Source organism: Herpailurus yagouaroundi, unplaced genomic scaffold, assembly GCF_014898765.1.
Source record: "Herpailurus yagouaroundi ecotype Mexico unplaced genomic scaffold, PumYag 428, whole genome shotgun sequence".
Lineage (NCBI taxonomy): Eukaryota > Metazoa > Chordata > Mammalia > Carnivora > Felidae > Herpailurus > Herpailurus yagouaroundi.
In genome coordinates this window covers 1,656,500-1,676,857 of record NW_024412645.1, presented here as the reverse complement: position 1 = coordinate 1,676,857, position 20,358 = coordinate 1,656,500, and the positions used below count along the sequence as shown (strand labels likewise).

Sequence of the window (20,358 nt, the reverse complement as noted above, 5' to 3'; positions counted from 1 at the left end):
TTTCATCTTCTTACTGTGTGGCTGTGGGCATATGATCCACCTTCTCTGTGCCTCAGTATAAAACAGGAATACTCAAGATTATGTAGGTTAAAACTGATGAAACACTTAAAACAATAAACAGTAAACTGGTTAAATTTTATAAAATCCTTGGAATGGTTCAAGGCTGTGGCACAATTTAGCATTTTGTAAATAAATAAGTTTAAAAAACGTCATGTCCTTGTGCTCACTCAGGGTAAGCCACCTAAGGTCATAGAGCCAATCAGGTGATGGGTGATTCCAGGTCTGCAGGAAACTATACTGCCCCCCCCACCAACCCCAAGTCTCATCTACATGTATCTCTCTGCTGCCCACTGGCCCAGGAAGTGCATCACACTTGTCCTTGTTCTTCTGTGGTCCTGGCATGTTAAAGGCACTTTGTAGCAATCTGTTAAATACGCAGGGTATGCCTTTGAAAGGTCCAAATGTTTTAAACGAGCCATAAAAAGAAATCTAAGACGGATTCATGAAAGACTTGGTGGCAACAAGAATTTAGTTAAAAGTCCAGCACTCCTCAGAGCAGAAGAGGAGCCAAGTCTCAGGACACTGATTTCACAAGAAGGACACAAGAGGTTTATTAGACAACCCATGGCAAAATACAAAATGATTAATAATGAGAACAACCATATTCTACCAGCCAAGTGCCACTTGGCACTATGATACTATCCCACAGGACATCTCTGGGTTCATATCTCCTAATATGCTACCTAAAGAAATGAATCCCCTCAAATCAAGACTCAAACACAAAGGGATTCCAGAGACCACTGGGAAGGAGAGTGGCTTAGAAAGCTCAGGACCATTTGAATTTCCAAACTTAGTAAGAAATAAAGAAATGTGCAAGGCAGGGTCTCCTGGGTCTGGGGCAGAGGGTGGGGCAGTAGGGGATAGTAGAGGCAAAAACGGCAGTGGCTGAGATCTGACAGCAGGTTTCCCTCTACTTCTTCCTCCCGCCTCTCTCCTTGAGGGCCAGGTGGATGACAGCGCCATTGGCCATGTTGTAGTAAGCCAGTGAGTTGGAATCCTTGATGAAAATGCCCTGGAAAACAGATGGTGTGCTTTAGCACAGGGCAATCTGGCCTTTAACAGTATATAGCCTCACAACTCCCAACATCCATTCACTCTGAACTCAGAGAATACAGGGGCCTGAAAGAAGGTAGGACAATGGCAGGGGGGTGGGGGGGTGGGAGGGTGTAAGGGTGGGACTGAAGGTCTCTGGTTCCCTCCCAGAACGCTCTGCTTTTCCCTCCTTCCTAGTAAGTCACGCTCTTCCTCTTTGTCAACTCCCCAAGAAGTTGGCCCAGACCAACCCCCATGAAATTCTGACTCTCAAATCAGAAGATCTTTAGAGATCAACTAGTCCAAGTCTCATCTGACAGAGCAGGAAACTGAGGCTCAGAGTAGGCATTTGTCAAAGTACTGAGACGGAGAATAAAGCATGCCAGACGGACACCAGGTTGAGGTGGACTATGACCTCTGTGTCCCTGCCCAAAGCCAGGCTACCCCAGACCACACTGGCTGGGATGGCTCTACCTCCCGTTCGTACCTCTACCTCTGGGCCAGAAACCGACCAAATGTCCACCCTAGTCATTAAGGCAAAAAGTTTTTTGGGCCTCACACAAGACTATACTGTGACCCCAGCAGAGTTTCATTCTGTCAGGCTAACCTGCCCTGGCACTCCTAGCCAGCATCATCACTTCTAGGATAGACTCACATGGCCACCCCACATGTCTCCCCACTCCTTTAGATTCCACAGGTCATTAAGCTTCTGCGATGGTAGAGGTGTTGAACCCAAGGGGCAGGAGCACTGATATGTGACCCACCTCATACTGCAGCTTCTGTTTCCCTGCGGGCATACCCGTGGCTTCGTGAATCTTCACCTTGATGACAGAGACCTGTGGGACAGAGAGAGGTCATTCACCTCTTTGCTAAGGTCAGCTAAAGAAAGCTGCCCCCTGAATCCTGGGATCCAGTGCACCTGATGCCAGTTAGCAACACCAACTCATACCTGATCTGTCAGCGGGAGGGTGAAGACCAGAACTTGTCCATTCAGTTTCCATTCAGTCTTATCCTGCATGTTGGGCACTTGGACTTTGATGGACACTGGACCCTGCAAAATAGGACATGGCCATTATGGCCAGGGAACCCTGAGCCCATCAGCAACTATGCTCTCCTATTCCTGGACCAGTCTGAACAATGTCTCCTGTCCATGTGAACTCCTGGACTCTGCTCCAATTCACTATTAAGGCCATTAGTATGATGTCACAACTCATCCCCCCCATTTTCAAGATTTGGGATTAAAGGTCTCTGGTTCCCCCCAGCATGCTCTGCTTTTCCTTCCTTCCTAGTAAGTTACATTCTTCCTCTTTGCCAACTCCCTAAGAAGTTAGCCCAGACCAACCCCATGAAATTCTGACTCTCAAATCATAAGATCTTTAGAGATCAACTAATCCAAGTCTCATTTTACAGAGCAGGAAATACCTTTCCTTACCTTACCTTTACAGAGCAAAGAAATCTTTAAAACGATCTCTACCCTGCCTTTTGGTGAGTCTGGAACCAAAAAAGTAGTAAGAAAATGCCCTACAAACCCCAGAAGCACCACAGAGAGAATATAAACTGCAAGGTCAGAGACCTAGGCTCCCAACTGAGTTTCCCTGCTAACTAGGTCTCTCTGAGCCTCAACGCCAAGTTTATAAAACAAGTGATCACAACGACTGCATGGTACTGTTGTAAGCACTGAAGAAACAAGTGCCCATAAAACGTGTAGCTCTTGGCACTTCAGCTGGTACTCAGAAAATGGGAACTGCTACCAGAAAGAAAAAAAAAAAAAAATCTGGTCAAATGCACTGGGGGAGTGCGGCTAGGACTGTTTCTGCCTCCTCACTAGAGGCGGACAGCTTCCTTAGGCACTGGAAGTGTCAAAGTTCTCCTTATTTCTAGCACCCCAACAGGATCCCCACAACAGGGAGAACTTCAAAGGACTGGAGCCACAGAAGAAGGTCGCAAAGAAATTAAGAACTACACCCGGGATTTCTTCCAGTATTCAAGGTCCCTTCACACTCAAGTCCTGCTGCCTACCAGCTAGTTTTCTTACTGGTCTCCATGATAGTTCACAACAGAGGGACTGCCTATTTGGTCCGGTCCTTCCACTGTTGACTATGCATCTACTGTGTACCCAGAAGCCCTTACAGGCTTCCAATAACTGACCCAGGCCCCAGAAGCCAAAAGGGTGGGAGAAGAGGGTGCGCCAGGGAGTGTGTAACTGGGGCAAGACTGGGTCCCCCCACTAGTCACTCCAGGCCACAGGTGGCACTCTGGTATCACATACCTTATTTCTGCGTAGGAACTCCTCCTCAGGCACAAGGCTGTCCTCTGTCTTCAGTTTCTTGGAGGCAGGCTCATCCTCCATGGGAGGTGGGGGGTGGACAGGGGGCATGGGGGCTGGAGCTGGGACAGGTGCCACAGGAGGAGCAGGCACAAATGCTGCCAAGACAGGAATAAGCAGCCGCATGAGTGGGAGGAAGGGCCCTGGGACTCAGGGATAGTGATAAATGAGGAAAGACTGCAAAGGTGTCCCACTTCTCATAGTCAGGGGTGTGAAGAGTCACTCCTGGCTCAGTCTGAGAGCCAGTAAGTTCCCTGGCAGGGAGACCTAAGAGACTGCCCACACTGGGCAACAGAAGCCTAGAAGAGGGGCAGGACTGATGGATGGAGTAGGTGCCAGCTGACAGCAAGTCTCACTAGGCCTCTGCACCTGTCTGGGGCCTGACCACTCCAGGTGCACAGACCCCAGCTCAGCCACATCAGCCTATCTCCCCTAGGACCACCAGTTCCCCAGCTCCTAGCTCAGGGATTGTTCACATGGGGAAACCAAGGCTCTTCTCTGAGCTGGACGCCCAACTGGAAAAGCTGGGCACTACCATCAGCCACTGCTGATGTGCCTGGTCCAAAGTCCTGACCCAATGGCTTGGAAAGCGACATGAGAGACACTGACCTGTTGGCACAATCATGGGGGGTGGGCGGGGTGCCATGATAGGAGGGGCTGAGGGAGGCATGGGCACCACATTGATCCTGGGTGCATGGATGATTGGCGGCATGGGGGCAATCACTGAGCCTGGGGGTAGTCGGACCACTGATGCCATCGGGGGGCGGGGCATGACAGGTACTGCAGACACAACCGTGGTACGAACAGGAGGTGGCATCTGTGGGGAAGAAGGGACACATAGATCACAGAAAACCAAAGGTGGACCTCAATGGCACATATGGCTGGTGATTAGCCATCAGCAACCTTTGAGGATGGGGGCTGGAAAGCTCCAACTCAATCCCCTGGGACTGACAAACTGCAGCCCATGACTAAACTCTGACAGGAACTACGCCAAGAGAGGCCCAGGGTGACATTCGTTCCTCCTGAGACTCAACCAGCTGCTTGTGGCAGACACTGAAAAAGCCACTAAAGAGGCTGACCTCAACTTAGCTTCCTGGAAACAGGCCAACAGTCCTCAAAGACCTGTTAAGCCCTGCAGCCCTTCTCTGCCCCAAGCCTGCTTCTCACTTTTGCCTCCTGCTTCCCTCCCTGTTCCAATCCTCCCACACAGACTAGAGGTTCCCACTTACTATTAAAGAGTTCTTTGTCTCTCAACTTAACCCAAGCAGCCCTTGGGCCCCACTGCAAGGAAGCTGTCCTTCTCAGCCAATCGAGTCCAACCCCAAAAAGCAAATGCTAAAAGATTAGTCCCAAAGTGGCTACTGGCTTACTGCGGGTGGCCGAGGCACAGAGGTAATGGGAGGGGCAGAGCTAGGAATGTTGGTGGCTGAAGATGGAGGTGGTGGCTGCTGAGGAAGTTCATTGGGTTTGCTGGGACCAATCTTCTCCTTCGTATCATCCTCTGGCACTAGGCCCTTGGCCTTGTGGATGGCCTCAATCTGCTCCTGGAGGGTGATATTGGCCTGGGCAGCCTGCTGGGTCCGCGCCATGCTGCCTGAGTGACCGTCCCAGGTCACCTACAAAGGAAAGCAAAGCCGCAGCTTGTCAGGGCTTCTGAAACTGAGCCCAAGTATAGGAGTGTGAGGGTGGGGAAAGTACTAGGATCCATCAGAATGTCACCTTTTCCTCTGGCTTCTGGATCTCCTCCTCACCAATCTTCTTACCAATGGCTGTTTCCTCTACACCGAAGATGTCAGTACGCCGCTCAGCCAACTGTTTCAAGCTGCTTTCGATATCCAGACCTGGATAGTCACAAAATGGAGGCAGGGAGCAGAAAGGAAAACTAAAACCAGGTGTCCTTCCAACATACCAGCAACCCTCATGGTGCAGGGTAGTGGCTGGTCCCATGGAGCAGGCCTGAATCTGGGTCCCAACATAGCATGCCTATCCTCTGAGCCTGGGGAAGGCTGCCCAACCAGCAAAAAGCCCGTACACTAGAGGCTATCCAATTGCTTAACTTACGAAAAGCAACTGGGAGGACAGGGTCACAAAAGCGACAAGTAGCAGTCAGGACTAAAAGCTTAGTCTCCTGCTTCCGGGACAGTTTTCTCCCTATCGTGTCTCATTTCAAATTGCTCAAGGTGCTCCAGCCACCAGAGCCCTCATTCTAAGACAACTCCAAGACGAGCACCCTTCCAACTCTGGGATGTCTGGGATGCCATCCATGTCAGGTGTCTGCCTCTGGAGGAGTCTTAGGAAGAGTCCTTCTGGAAAACGGGCAGTTCTTTTGTAGCATCACAAACTATACCTATCCTCCAAAGTTTTTGTTGACCTCAATTCTTGCTTTTCATTTCTTTAAAGTCTAGACGTGCCCATGAGTCAAAGGGAGTCAGGGCGGAGTCAGAGAAGGGGTGTGGACTGGGTGGGAGAACCCCCACCTCACCTGGTGCATACACCTCATCATCGCTCTGCTTCTCACGGATGGAGCGGTCTCGCTGCTCCAGCCAGCGGGGATCGAGAAGCCCGATGCGCATGTGTTCCTGCATTTTGCTGGCAGGGATTTTCTCCCCCGTGATGGGAGACACGAGATATTCATCTGGTGCAGGGGCTGGAGGCAGGGGCTTGGAAGCTAAAAAAAAAAAAACCAAAAAACAGAGATGCTTGAATGAGAATACTGGGAAGCAACAGACGTTAAGAAATTATTGTTTTATTCATGTGTTACTCATCCAAGACCCATCCATTTAGTGCCATGCTGTACCTAGCACTGTGCAAGGCACCTGGGCACCAAAGAGGACTAAGCTCTGTTCCCTATCACTAGGCCTGCAAAGGAAAAGACTATCAATGTCTTCGCGACCAGCAACCTCGAGCCCTCTTAGAAACAGAAGGTCTGAGGAATATGTGAAGGCAGGAAAGCAGGCAGGCCCTACCTTTAGGGTCATAATCCTTCCGAACAATGACTTGGTCTGGAGTCGGGGGCAGAGGAGGAGGCATGGGTGTCTCTGGGGGTGGGGGCACTTTCTGCCCTTCTTCTTCATCATCTGAACCCTGAAAAGCAAAGCAATGGCAGGACTTAGAGAAGGGCTGACAGGCCATCCCCCTGCAGCTGAGCCCTGGCAGCTCTCAGAGTGGCAAGGAACCTAGGTCCCTGCCAGCCAGCGTCCATGTGCTAAGCCTCTGGGGGCAGCCGAGGCCAGCCGGCAGCCAGCCAAGCTGCTTCCTCACAACATGAATGAGAGTGCTGGGGGCTGTGGTGCTAACACTCCACCCAGGCATTTCCAGCAGCTGGCACCAGGCAGTCCCAGGAGGCCAAGGGCACTTAAACATGCTGGGGAGGGGTGCGGGGGGCAAGCTGGCACTCAATGGTAGCTGCTCATGGAGCAATGCTGGGAGGGAGAGAAAAAGTCAATTCCCACAGACACAGGAGCCTTTCTTCTCACACACAAATTCTTTCCAAGGGGAGGAGGCAGCTTGGCTCTAGAGGCTCTATGCCTGCTCGGCGGGCCTGCCTCGGAGGGGGTAGAGGCGGTCGAAGGGAAGCAACAGGCTACACTTAGAAAAGGTCTGGGAACTGCTGATCATTTGGGCCCAAGCTCAAATGTATCAAAGCATGTGGTGCAAAGCGTTCCTTAACTGAGAGCTGGCACAGGAGCAGTGGGGAGCAGGGCCTCTGGGCAAAGGGGGAAGGTCACAGAACAGAGCCAGCACAGCTTTCAGATCCTTGCCTGTGAATGAATCTTTGTTGCCTGAGCTGGAAAGAGGTTCTATGCTGCCTGAGTTTGGGCAGCTGCTCAACCAGGATGCCTTATTCAGGACCTGTGCCTCCTTCCAAGGTTCACAAGGGAGGTGGATCTCTGACTCTGGTGGAGAGCACCCCCATCTCCTTAAGCTCCAGAAGGAAAGGCCAGCCCCACAGGCCCTCCCAGAAGCACACCTCATCCATGTCTTGCACTTGGGTGTCCTGGTCCAACTGGGAAGGAGGCTCCTCCGTTTTTTCTTGTTTCTCATCCTCCTCATCAGACTCGACCTCCATCTCAACCTCTTCACTTTCCCCAAACTTCTCATAGCGCTCCTGAATAAGGATTCGGGCCCCCAGCTCCTCCGGCGTGGTAGGGGGAGGGAAGTTTCCTGGCAGAAAGCAATCCAGAGTCAAAGGGAGACCTCCACAGACGCTCTTTATCAAAGGCCCATCCGTCTGCCCTTCCCGCACTGTAAGCTCTCCAAGGGCCAAGGCTGCCTGACTTCTCTCCCAGCTCCAGACACCCACCCAAAGGTCTGGCACTAAGTTTGCTCAATTGGGTTTAAGTGGGGGCAATGTGGTAAATCTAAAGTCTTCTGAGAGCAGAGATGAAACATACTGATAAAAACCTCGGGGGCACTGTGCTGCTCCCTGGGAAGAGATGTGTATCTGAAATATCCCAGGATGGTTCTAAGCTCCTGGCTCCCCATCTGGAGTCACACACCTCCCTTCCTCACAGACCTACCTTGCTCATTGGGTTGGAAGTCTACTGTTTCTACCACAACAAAATCATGCCAGTCGATCTGTGCATATGCCACCCGCTCCTTCTCCTTTTCCTCTTCTTCCTTCTTCCTCTCTCGCTCCTGGAACTTGGCCCACTCCACCCGGTAACACACCTGAAGAAACAGAAAACAGCATGATGCTATGCTGAATCAGGGTCAGCTCCTGATGGAGCAGCCACCTTCAATACCTTTACCAAAGCCAGCATCTCCCTTGGAAGAGGAGACTGTTCTGCATACAAGAGGAAATTCCTGGTATGTGCATCTGGTCTCAGTCAGGCCCAAAGCTTGGACAGAATAAAAATTCTAAATGTCGGGGCACCTGGGTGGCTCAGTCGGTTAAGCATCCGACTTCGGCTCAGGTCATGATGTCACAGTTTGTGAGGTCGAGCCCCATGTCAAGCTCTGTGCGGACAGCTCAGAGCCTGGAGCCTGCTTCGGATTCTGTGTCTCCCTCTCTCTCTCTGCCTCTCCCCCACTTGTGCTCTCTCTCTCAAAAATAAATAAAATGTAAAAAAAAAAAAAAAATTCTAAATGTCATAGAAACCTTGTGTCTGGGCCCCAAGGGCAGCCATTTGTTATAACCTCAGTTTTCTGCTTGATTTGGCAAGAGGCTCTGTTCTCACAGAGCATCAAACTCCGTCCCAGGAAGTCTGTGTGACAACCAAGTACCCACAAAAGCAGCAGCAATCTGAGAGTCTGAGAACAAAACCTTCATGCAGCTACCCAAAACAAGCAGCACCAATATGCCTTCTCTCCTTGACTCTTAAGAACTTGGGGCCTCAAAAGGCATCTGTCACCAGAAAACCTGCTCAGGAGTTGGCTTCTAGTGAGGGCAAAAAAGAGAAAGATCCAGTAAAGCTGAGAGAAAAACAGAAAGTTAGCGACCAGACAATCTAGGTTTCTTTGGCTTTTTGTGGCCACAAGGCCTTTCTTCTCACCACTCCTGTGCATGGAACACAGCAAGGTACCACCTCAGAGACTATTTCCAAACATGAAACAACCCAAAGTAACTTGCACCATCAGTAACTGGTTATAATTCAGTTTACCTGGTCCAAAACTTCTCGGGGATTCTCAGCCTCTTTCTTGAGCTTTGTAAATAACCCTTTAGGTGGAATCAAGATCTGAAACACAAAAGAGTTAAAGCAACTGTCAGTGCACAACACAGGACAAAGAGGTTGCCTTTTGGAGCCTATGGAAAGGCATAAGAGAAGTGAGAGCATAGGGTTCCAGGTCCCAATCCCAGCTCCACTTGGCTATGCAACAACTTTGGGCAAGTTACTTAACCTCTGTAACTTGGCTTCCTTCTACAAATGGTGACACCACCACTTAAAGTCAGCACGGTCAACATTAAAAGGTTGCTGCAAGAATCAGCAGGAAAATACACAAATGCACTGCCTATATCACCCAGGGTACAGTCAGCATGTGCTGGCTGCTCTCAGGGCACAGAAACGTTCCTACCCTTTTGCACATGCTCCCCTGATGACCCTACCCAAGACTGCCACCCACAGGCCCTATCTCCTAGATCTCTGTCCCCTGCTTTCTATTTCTCCACAGGATTTATTACCAGCTAACATCCACTGACATTGCACTTGCCTGTTGCCCCCTCACTAGACCAGAAACTCCATAGACAGAAATTAATCTGTTTTCTGTTCACTATTGTTAATTCCAGAATTTGAAATGAATTCTGACAATGAACATACGTTTGACAACAAATGATGGCTTTGTTCAAAACAGCCAGTCATTCTACCTGCCCCAATAGTTTTTTTTTTTTTAATTTTTTAAAAAATATTTATTTTTGAGAGGGAGACAGAGAATGTGAGCAGGGGAGGGGCAGAGAGAGAGGGAGAAACAGAATCTGAAGCAGGCTCCAAGTTGTCAGCAAGAAGCCCAATGCAGGGCTTGAATTCACAAACCGCAAGATCACGACCTGAGCCGAAGTCAGATGCTTAACCATCTTGAGCCACCCGGGCACCCCTCTCCCCCCACAAATACTATTTATTGTTACTGGTAAACTGGCTCAGCCCACCCCTCCCCCGCCCCCATCCTCTCTATACCTCTATCCCAGGAATAAATCTGCTCCTGGAATCTCCCATGGCTAAAGACAGACACCAGTGCCCTCAGGTTAGAGTACTAAATGTCTATACCCAAGTTCTGAGGGAGAAGAAACAGGAAAGTAACAGAGTAAAAAGGTATCTGGGGACCCTTAACCCTGGAAGTAGTCCACTAGGGAAAATTAACACAGGGCTCACTTAAAATCGATACTGTGTAATTACACTAACCCTTTGGCCTTCAAATGATTGTTATTTTAGCTACTCTACCATTTTTGGATTTGATCATTTTCTAAACGCATATATCTTTGTAATTCTTTCTAGTTACATACTCAGATCAAAATTAGAGGAAATCATTATGAGTCCTTTTAAGTCAGATCTTTAATGTACTGTTTCTAAATAACAAGAAAAGATGTACAAATCATGCCACTAATCAGGAAGACAACCTCCACTACATGTGTAACAAGAAAAACAAGCCACTGGCAAATCTGTTATCAGTGTTCTTTGCAATAAATTAATGATCTAATTTTTTAAAATTTATTTTGAGAGAGAGAGAGAGAAAGAGAAAGAGAGAGAGAGAGAGAGAGAGAGAGAGAGAGAGAGAAAATAGGGAAGGGAATCCCAAGCAGGCTCCACACAGTGTAGAGACTGATGTGGGGCTCAAACTCACAACTCTTATGTGAGATCATAACCTGAGCTGAAGTCAGACATTTAACCGACTGAGCCACCCAGGGACCCCAGATCCAATTATTTTTCAATACCAATATTGACTTGTCCAGATTCTTGATTACAACAATGTAGTATAATAATTAAGATATTTTTAACAGGATAATTAAGATCCAGGTCTTAGGGTCTGGAGTAAAAATGCCAGAGGTCATGTCCCAGCTCAGCAAGCCCTGGCTGTGTAACTCTATCCAAATTAACTTTGCTGTGCCCATTTCCTCTTCTATAAAATAAGGAGACCAGTGGCTACCTTAGAGTTTATTAGGAATTAAATGAAAACATACTACATATACAAGTATTCCATCAATACTGGCTATGCTTATGTTGAATTGTTTCTCAATACCTACTTAAATTATATTCTAATTCCAGGTACTTTTTAGAGTGAAAAACAACATAGGTGTTAAGAGTCAGTGCAGCCACTTACTAGCTGAGACCATGAGTAAGTGACTTCAACTCTCTGAGCCCGTTTCTACTTCTGAAAAAGGGGAGAGGGGAACACATTCTAGGTTCTTGTGAAGATTAAACTGGGCAAAAAGGAGGCAATTATTAACAGCGTGCTTCTTCTCAGGTACTATGCAAGGCAACTGAAAATTTAAATGTACTTAAGAGCAGCTAGTACCACTTGGCCTTGTCACATAGCAGGCACTAACCTAATGACAGTTATCAATCACACGTTTCACTTCTCTTTAAAACCAGCAATCTGTTACATTTAAAAAGAAAAACTCAATAGAAATCAAGACTTTACACTGAACTGGAATTTTTACATCTGCCCAGGGACCCACGGTGGAGTACTGTCCTAGTAGACATGAATAGATTCAGTGCTTCCGCAAGATGCCTTCCTTCCCTAGGCCCAGCACCCCAGCCCCTGCCCTGCCCAGGCACCTTGGTGTACTGCTCCACCAGCTTCGTGAAGTAGTTGAAAAGGCTGTGCTGAGGGCGGAGGAAGTCAAACTGGTAGTTGCGCTGTTCTTTCTGCATCAGCTGGGTCAGAAACTGGCGGCCATTCCTGGCCACAAACTGAGCCGTCAGCTTCACCACATCCAGGTCGAAGGCTGAGATGGAGGGGGGGTCTGCGATGAACTCAAACTCAGGAGGGGGCTCTTTGGGCACGATGGTCTCTTGGATTACCTGGGCTTGGACCTACAATGCAGATAGAGGGAATGTGAGGCTCGAGGGGGGTGGGAAGACACCCCCGATAGGATGGCATGGACCTCTACGCTTCTGTTAACCATGTGCACATCACTGGCCCATGGTGTGAGAGAATACTAACTCACAAGAGCACCAATTAGTTGGCCAACTGTGGCCTCAACTCCCTGCATGGCTTTGAGCAAGAACCGTGCCCCTCTGTATTTCTGCTGTTGCCCTGAAATTGAAGGCCAAAACTTGGTGGCAGAAGATTCTACAGGAACATGCCATATTAAATCCCATCTGAGGGATATGGAGGCCACAATAAGCCCTACATGTGTGCAGAGGGCCCACTGGAGAGGACTCCACGGTTGTTACCTCATCTGGCCTCCACACAAACCACGAGGTGGACAGAACAGGTACTGTGAATCCTTTTTACAGATGAGGAAACTGAGGTAGCCTGAGGCCCTAGGAGTAGTAAATTGCAATGCAAGGTAACAGAATCTACTTGAACCTTTATTTCCCACTGTAAAACAAGAGGTAGCCTTTGCCACCATGGTTCAGGAAAACAGCAAAGAGAAAGGACCAGTCCAGGTCTATACAGGAGGGAAACTGTGCCAGCCCTTCTTGTCCACACCAACAACCCTTAATTGTCCCTATTTGTGGACCTAGTGAGGATTAGGTATTAGGGCAGGCCAGATGGAGGGGCCCTGGGAAGGTGAGATGGAAGGGAGGGATGCTCAAGAAGGGGATCACAAGCCACTGTCCTCACTCCACGGTCAAGGCAAAGAGCAGGGGCCAAGAGTTTGAACTCTGGACTCCTGACTGTGGCCTGGGTAAACTGTATTTCCCCAAGCCTTAGGTTCCTCAGCTGTAAAATGGTCACTTTGCTGTCCTCCTTAAGCAGCTGCTGTGAGGTGACAGGAAGACTCCTAAAGCACTGAGCAAAGAGCTGGACAAGCAGTGCTCAGAAAATGCCAACTGTCAACAGTACTTTGCTATCTGAGCCTCAGTAGATAAAAACCTCGTATCTCCTCCTGGCTGGTAGAGAGGTTTGGAGAGCAGAGTTCATTATCCTCCCCTCTCTGTCCAGGCTTCCCTCTTAGCCCTGGGGATATGAAGGGAGGGGTGAGTTCCAACCTTCTGGGGCAGCTGCTGCTGGGTGGCCTGCTGCTGCTGCTGCATGACCTTGGGGATGGCAGCCGAGGGCTCCTGAGCCTTCCCCTCCTTGAACTCGCTGACCTTGTGGCGGTAGTAGGCATGGTAAGGGTCATTGGGGTTCAAGAAGTTAAACTTGGGATTGTTGATCTCATTCTGTCGTATCCTAGCTTCAAATTCAGGTCCATTTCTACAAGGAAGGAAAGAGAATTAACACTACAACCCTTACAATTGCCTAGACTCAGAACATTACCCATTCAAGCCCCCTTCTTGTCACCACTCATCAAACTAGCCCATACCTAAGCACTGTAGAGGTCCTCCTGAAACTCTTGTGTCACCAGCCAGAGTTGTCTACCTCCTTCAAGCCTGGGCCAGAACACCTCTACCACAGGGTGTCCCAGACCTCTGTCATTCCTGCAGCCCTTCTGCTAGTCTTGCCATTCCCAAAATTATCTAAGCTACTGTGTTCTTTTAATGAAGTTTATTCATTTTAAGAATTACTCAAAAAGGAAAGCATATACTACTACTTCAAGTAAAAATCAGTATGGCTTTACTAACAAAAGGAAACATAAAATTAAACATAATGAAAACAAAGTAGTATCATTAAAGTCTAGTTCAAGGTTTCCTGAGACTGAGGCCAGATCTTAGTTAAAAAGAGAGAGGACAAAAAAAAAAAAAAAAAAAAAGAGGACAGAGGGCTGGAGTACTGTTAAAGATACACTAGCACCAAACTGACACTTTGTCCTTTGGGTAACCACAAGGATTGAGAAAAACATCAAAACACAGACCATTTGATGTAATGCTTTGTCCAAGTACTACCTTGTCCAAAGTAGTACTTTGTCCAAGTACTACCAAATCACCCCATTTACTAAGTGAGGCCCACACTGGAAAAACTGCTCCCCAAGGACATGATCTGTGCTATGTAAGGCACATTCAGATAACAAGGGGAGCGGTAAGAATAGAAGGGAGGTCTCTACCTCTCTCGGTAGCTGAGACAGTTTTCCACATAAACCCCAGGTCCCCAGTTTACATTCCTTTAAAACTTCAGGATTTAAAAAAAAAAAAAAAAAAAAAAAAAAAATCCCTGTCGTGAAATTTAGGAAACCCTGATTTTCAGAGAGCCCAATGGCAATACTTCAAGGCGTCAGACATATACACCATCTGTGTCAGTCAGAAAGCACGTTAACCCTAAAGACATAAGATATGGACAATATTCATATTTTGGGTTCACTAACGATTCTTCAAGTTATCAACCCTCCCCGCTTTTTTTTTTAATTTCCTAGATTACCAGTTTATTAAAAAAAAAAAGATATTTTAAAGGGTAAAAATGAACAGCCAGATGAAAAGACACACAGGGATAGGTCTGGTAGGGTCCTGAGCACAGGAGATTCTGTCCCTGTAGAGTGTGGGGTGCACCACCCTCCCAGCACCCCCTCAGATGTGTTCTTACTTACCGACCTGGAAGCTCTCTGAATCCCATCAGTTAGGGTTTTTTTATGGAGACTTAGTTACATAGGCATGATTGATTAAATCACTGGCCACTGGCGAGTGAACTCAATCTCCAGCCCCTCTACCCTCCCCACCCCCAAAATTGGGAACCCAACCTTCTCTTTGACTCAATTTCCCATGTGTAAGATGCAACTAATACTACCTTCTCTCTCTACCCTGGTGTACTGAGAAGATCAAATCAGCTAAGGAGATGCCAAAGTTTTTCTGAATCATAGGGTGGCCTGAAATCCAAGGGCTGTCACTCCTATGAAACTTAGAAAGGGCTGTTCCACAAACATTAGAGATGATCTGGGTATTAGATGTCTGTAGGGCTTCCCTCACTACTCCAGACAGAGCCCAACACTCAGAAGATGCTCCAAAATCATCAAGGGATGGTTCTAGGGGCTGCTGGTAGCAGGTTGCTCCCTTTCTTCAGACTTTCACACCCTGGCCCTATTAGTTGAAGAGAGGGCAGGAGACAGGGTACATAAAGGCAACGCTGTGCCCCAGATTAGCAACCATAACAAACTGCCATGGCAGTGGTAAACACCCAGGCTAGCTACTTTGCAAGCTCTGGCCACACCCTGTAGCATGAATAACACCATGAGGTCTCAATTTGACAGTGCATTAGTCCAACTGGAACCTCCTACTTGGGGAAGAAGCATCTTTCCCTCTCTTATAATGCAAACCATATATGAAGAGGAAGGTAAGTGCACACTTAGATATTGCTAAACTAGACAATCATACCCAGCAAACGCCCAGGGCAGACAAAGGGCTGCTAAGCAAAGGGGGCTCTGGTTGCTTCTTCTATCACTGCCTCCTAAGCCATAACCTTACCACATCTGGGAATAATCTGAAAGAAAAAAAGAAGGCAAGAATGTTTGTTCCAAGAGATTCTGTTCTTTTAAATTAACTTAATGTTAATTTTAGAATTATGTTCTCTAACACAAGGAATAGATTTCAGCAGAAAAAGACATGATTCTGAGTCAACCCAGCTGGTGGGACTTTTTAAGGGTAATTTCCACTTCAGTTTCTTGACAGGAAAATTCAGGAAAGACCAAACCAAGAGAGAAAAAACTTCTTTCGGAAAAACATACTCAGTGATTTTTACTGTATGCTCCATCAATCAATATATGTGACCCAACAGAAGTGAAGTAGAGGGTCCTGCATGCTTTCTTTATCCCCGAGTGGGATGGTGCTGGTCTGTTCCTTCATTGCAATGTACATGAAAGCAAGTCCAGATTTTAAAAATGCCTACAAAGCAATCACCTTAGCCAAAAATAAATCTAGAAATATGGAAGCATACATTTTTATTTTTAAGAAAACTTGGAAACTCTTATTTCTATGGCAGCAGAGGCTGGCACAAAATTATTGGAAAGCTACTTGGCAAAATGTTTAAGAAAATCTTTAAAAACCCTCTTTCAGCCAGTTATGTGCCACACAGAATTCTCTTCTAAGGAAACAATCTAGAAGGGAAAGAAAATGCTCAGATTTCCCCACAGCTTCATTTGCCAAATTGAAATGTTGGAAACAACCTTGAAGGAAAATATAGAGGAGACTGCCAAGTCCAGGAAGGAACATCACCTCAGCATGGTGTATCAAGGACGGCACAGCATCAGGGGACCACGGAGCTACATGGGAAAAGGCTTATAACACAACACAAAAGGGAAAAGCAGGATGTGAAAGTATCTACTAGTATTAAAGGATCTAAAAAAGGATGCCAAGGCCCAGAAGGAAACCGGAAAGTGAAAACAGCTGGTAGAAACTATTCTGGTAGTGAGACTGTGGTGATTCTTCCTCTAACACCCTATTTATTCTGTTTTTAAATTATCAGGGGGAAGAGAGAAGTATGAGCGTTGCTATGAGATACTAAACATTTATCATAAACACAACACTTACTGCCCTAAATCTGACTGTTCAATCAAGCACAGAACAGATTTAACGCAATACCCAAGTTAATCAAAGCCTTTGAAATGTAATAATATGAATCTGCATGGAGCCTGACAAGTGAAAGCCATCAAGCAGAATAACTTCTACCTTTCATTATATTAGGGGGTTGGGAAAGGAAGGAGTCCTGTATTACATGATGTACTGTGATGGGGATGCTGCCTTGGGGTCAAGGAGTGGCCCTTTGGAGTATATGCCCTGACCGAAGGCAGGAGTCTATTCTAGGCCAGCTACTTCTTCCATGCAATGAGCTGTCTGGTTGCCCACAGAAGCCAGAAATCCAGATTTAGTGTGCAATCTCCACATTTTTCAACAGTGGCAACTAATTCTAGTTTTAAAAAAATATACTGTGAAGAAAAACAAGAGCTCTGTAGGTTGCATGAGGCCTGCTGGCTGCCAAAGAATATTTTAAACTAGGGGACGTGTTGACCTTTGGAGTCAAGTGGCCATCAAGAAGATTCCATCTGAGGAAGTGGGAGCGTATATAAGATGCGGAAGAGTGAGAGGAACTCAGACTGACTTCCATGCCATCCACGAAGACTGCTGACACGTGCAGCTCAGTCCCACTCCTCCTCTCCTGCCTTACAACAACTCTGAGGTGGTATTTTATTCCATTTTACAGATGGGTCAGTTGAAGCTCTGAGCACAGTTCTTACATAATGAGAACAATCAACTCCTTTCTTTGTCTTCCTCAGGTCAGCAGCTCAGACTATCATACTATCATACAGTAGTACAGACACACATACTATCCATGACAAAGCAACTTTCCAGGCACTTCCTCAGGCCCATTTTGGAAGCACAGGTTCCTGGTGACTCTGGGACTGGGTGTGATTCACATTCTGCCCCTACCATGCTGTGCTGTAGACACCAATCTTGCCCACTGCCTACCTCACCGCCAGCTTGTGGTGTCAGATGAGCTAACAGGTCTAGGCTGACAACGCAGAAGCAGCTACGTTACCTGGCCACAAAGCTGGCAGTCTTGTCAACGATATTCCTGACCTCTGGAGGAGGATAAATAATTCCCACCACTGGCTTGGAGGGAGTAGAATCCTCCTTCGAAGAAGCTTCTTCTTCTGTGGGCTGTGAAAACAAGAAAAGGAAAATAATGTCTTAAAGTTCCTCATTTGGGACTGGATCCCCACTGTCAAACTCCTCTAAGATATTATTGAGAATGTAGACTCTCTTCCGTGGACATTCCTCTAGTTAGGACCCTCTGATCCAGAAAAGTGGTTATCTTAACTGCACTATACTTGAGTGGGACTCTCCTGGGGAAACCAGTGAAAAAAGCAGCCTCCTTGGCTCCCTCACAGGCAAGTGGTCTCAGTGACACTGGGAATCTACATTTTTACCAAGTGCCCCGGTGATTAAGATGGGGGATGGGGGTGAGAATCTGACCACATTCTAAGAAACCATCTCCCAGAATTCAGAAGGCCATGTTTGCACCTAGGGATGTGCCTGGCATGGAATATTTAATGATTGTTTGCTGAATAAAGAAACAGGAAACTCTTTGCTGACAACTCCTTATGCCCCTTTCCTCTGCATCTATTCCAGTCTTAACCACCATTCAATGCACAAATGTTCTGTGAAACCCCACTGGAATACCCAACATCAACTGTCCCATAAACTCCAATATTCTTTCTTTACTAGCTTCTTCTCCTTAGTAAACAAAGGGTCCATCTCTCGTCTTAAAAAAAAAATAGCAGCACCCCTGCCCTCACGTTCTTTTCTGCTGTTGTCTTCTCCCCCTCTTCCTCTGGTAAATATCCTGAGTTCTCTGTCTTGCCATTCCTACCTCCTCACCTCCCATCCATTTCAAGTGCTCTTGCCAAAGTAAAAAATGCCAAATACAGCAGCCATCTGATCATGTGACCAGTGACCATGCCTTCACAAAACTCTCTACTCCCCAACTCCTAGGTCCCATTCTCACCTGTCTTACCTTCTTGCTCACCATTCCATCCAAGTTTCCTTCCTAGCTCCTGTTTCATCTTCTGCCCTAGGGCTCCCCCAAATTCTATTCTCTAAGGTATTCACACTGTACTCAGGCACTCACAACCATGTCCTCTACTTCCCCTACCACCTCTAGGTTGAACAATCCAGCCCAAACTGATGTCCCAGATCACTCTTATGTGCCAGAGAACTCTAGATCCAGCTGACTCCCGGGCACTTTCTTCTCTAACCACTTTCCTTATGAATGGTCAACCATGCACTCAGTCATTCAGGCCAGAAACATGGGCCTCCTCTCCCTTCCTCAGCCTCCACATTCGATGATAACATTTACCAAGAACGTAGTGGGTTCCATATACTTTTCTAAAAACTTTAAATAGATTAACTCTTATAAGAGCCTTATGACGTGAATATTCCATTTACAGATGACAAAATTGAGGAATGTAACGCTTAACTGGACCAAAGAGCAGAACCAGGATTCCAACACATCACTTTAGCTGCAGAATCTGCACCACCAGCCATTTTGTGACTTGAGCTTGCCCATCCCGTCTGTCTCACCCCCCTGCCACAATCTAAGCTAGGCCCTCAGCATCTTTTGAATAACTGTGCTCCTAGCATTTCTCATCACAACCTGCCTACCTGAATTTCTGAAACAGAAACATGTCATTATCCAGCTTAAAACTCTTCCCTTTCTCCCCACTGTGTACTAGAAAAAGTTCAAATCCCCCCCAAATGCATCTTTTGCCACCCCTTTCCAACCCTACGCTTCAACCACACTTTTTAATTTACTCTTGATCTGAGACACCACCTGATGCCTACCCTGGTGTTTTTGCAATTATCTGGTATTACCTTGTTTACTTTTCCCCAAATGACTGGGAAAATACCAGGGATACTGACATACTTAAATATTTGTGCTAAGGGTATGGACCTCTTCTCTCACGTACTCTGCTGTATACTGAACCCAAAGCAGTAATCAGCACACCTGTATGTGCTTAATAAAGGTTTGCTGAATGAATAAAGGATGCTATTTCCCCTTTCCAATCACCTATCTGACAAACCAATTCATCTTTCTAAAAACATTTTACTTAGCATTCATGTGGGCTTCACCTACAGGGCATATCACACCACACTGCAATGATTTACACACCTCTTTCCCTCTCGGTTGATTTAAGAGCTGGCTGGTATCAATTACGGTGATTAAAGCAATAAACATTTGTTGAGAATTCACTTACATCTGTCTCCCCACTAGAACCGTGAACTTCATAAACTAGCTGTGCTCCATTCATTCTGGTTCAGTCGGAGCCTTACACGGTGGTTGGCTTAAGGGTACGCAAAGAGTAGATACTGAGAACTACCACAAATGTACCCTACAGGCTGGGAAGTTAGGGATTACTGGGCAAAAGCAAGAGGGCAGGGTGAGGAGAGGCAGTACCACAGAAAACCTGCAAGTGAGCTGGATCGGTGTTTCTCAACCTTTAACCAATCACCTTGAGATCTTGCTAAAATGCATTAGTGTTTAGTTCTGGCAATTCTAATGAACTCCCAGGTGATGCTGATGCTGCTGGTCCGCGAACCACACTTCGAAAGACCGCTAGTTTCGCTACCCGAAGGCAGCGTAGGGCGGGAAGCGCGCTGCCTCCTGGGACTTGCAGTCCCTCCAAGCCCTCGTAAGCGGCCGCTTCTTCCTCTACACGAGTGAAGAGCGCCCGCGCCGGAGAGGAGGGCCCAGGCCGAGGCTTAGGCTGCCGATTAAGGTGCGGGGGTCGCGGTACCTGTTTGGGCTCGGTGGCCGCCGGCGGCGGCGGGGGCACCGCCTGCACGGGTCCGGCCGGCATGACTGCGACGCTCAGGGCTGCCAGTCCGCCTTGTTGAAGGTGAGCGGTGCTGCGTCAAAGCAGCTCCCCGCACGGACGATACGACAAGCTCGCAAGATGGCGGCGGCCGAGAAAA

At 47.4% G+C, this 20,358-nt stretch overlaps 1 protein-coding gene across 1 annotated transcript; it reads right to left on the bottom strand.

Annotated features, from left to right (window-relative positions):
• Positions 1 to 586: 586 nt before the first annotated feature.
• SF3A1 (splicing factor 3a subunit 1) lies at positions 587 to 20,289 on the bottom strand. The gene is made up of 16 exons (XM_040463830.1): positions 20,181 to 20,289; positions 17,423 to 17,544; positions 13,012 to 13,219; positions 11,629 to 11,886; positions 9,022 to 9,096; positions 7,939 to 8,089; positions 7,389 to 7,582; positions 6,385 to 6,502; positions 5,901 to 6,086; positions 5,138 to 5,259; positions 4,789 to 5,034; positions 4,028 to 4,235; positions 3,362 to 3,516; positions 2,042 to 2,143; positions 1,857 to 1,928; positions 587 to 1,072 (listed from the first exon to the last, which is right to left on the bottom strand). The coding sequence occupies exons 1-16, from the start codon at positions 20,241 to 20,243 to the stop codon at positions 971 to 973; spliced, it is 2,382 nt and encodes a 793-aa protein (XP_040319764.1). The 5' UTR covers positions 20,244 to 20,289; the 3' UTR covers positions 587 to 970.
• Positions 20,290 to 20,358: the final 69 nt, after the last annotated feature.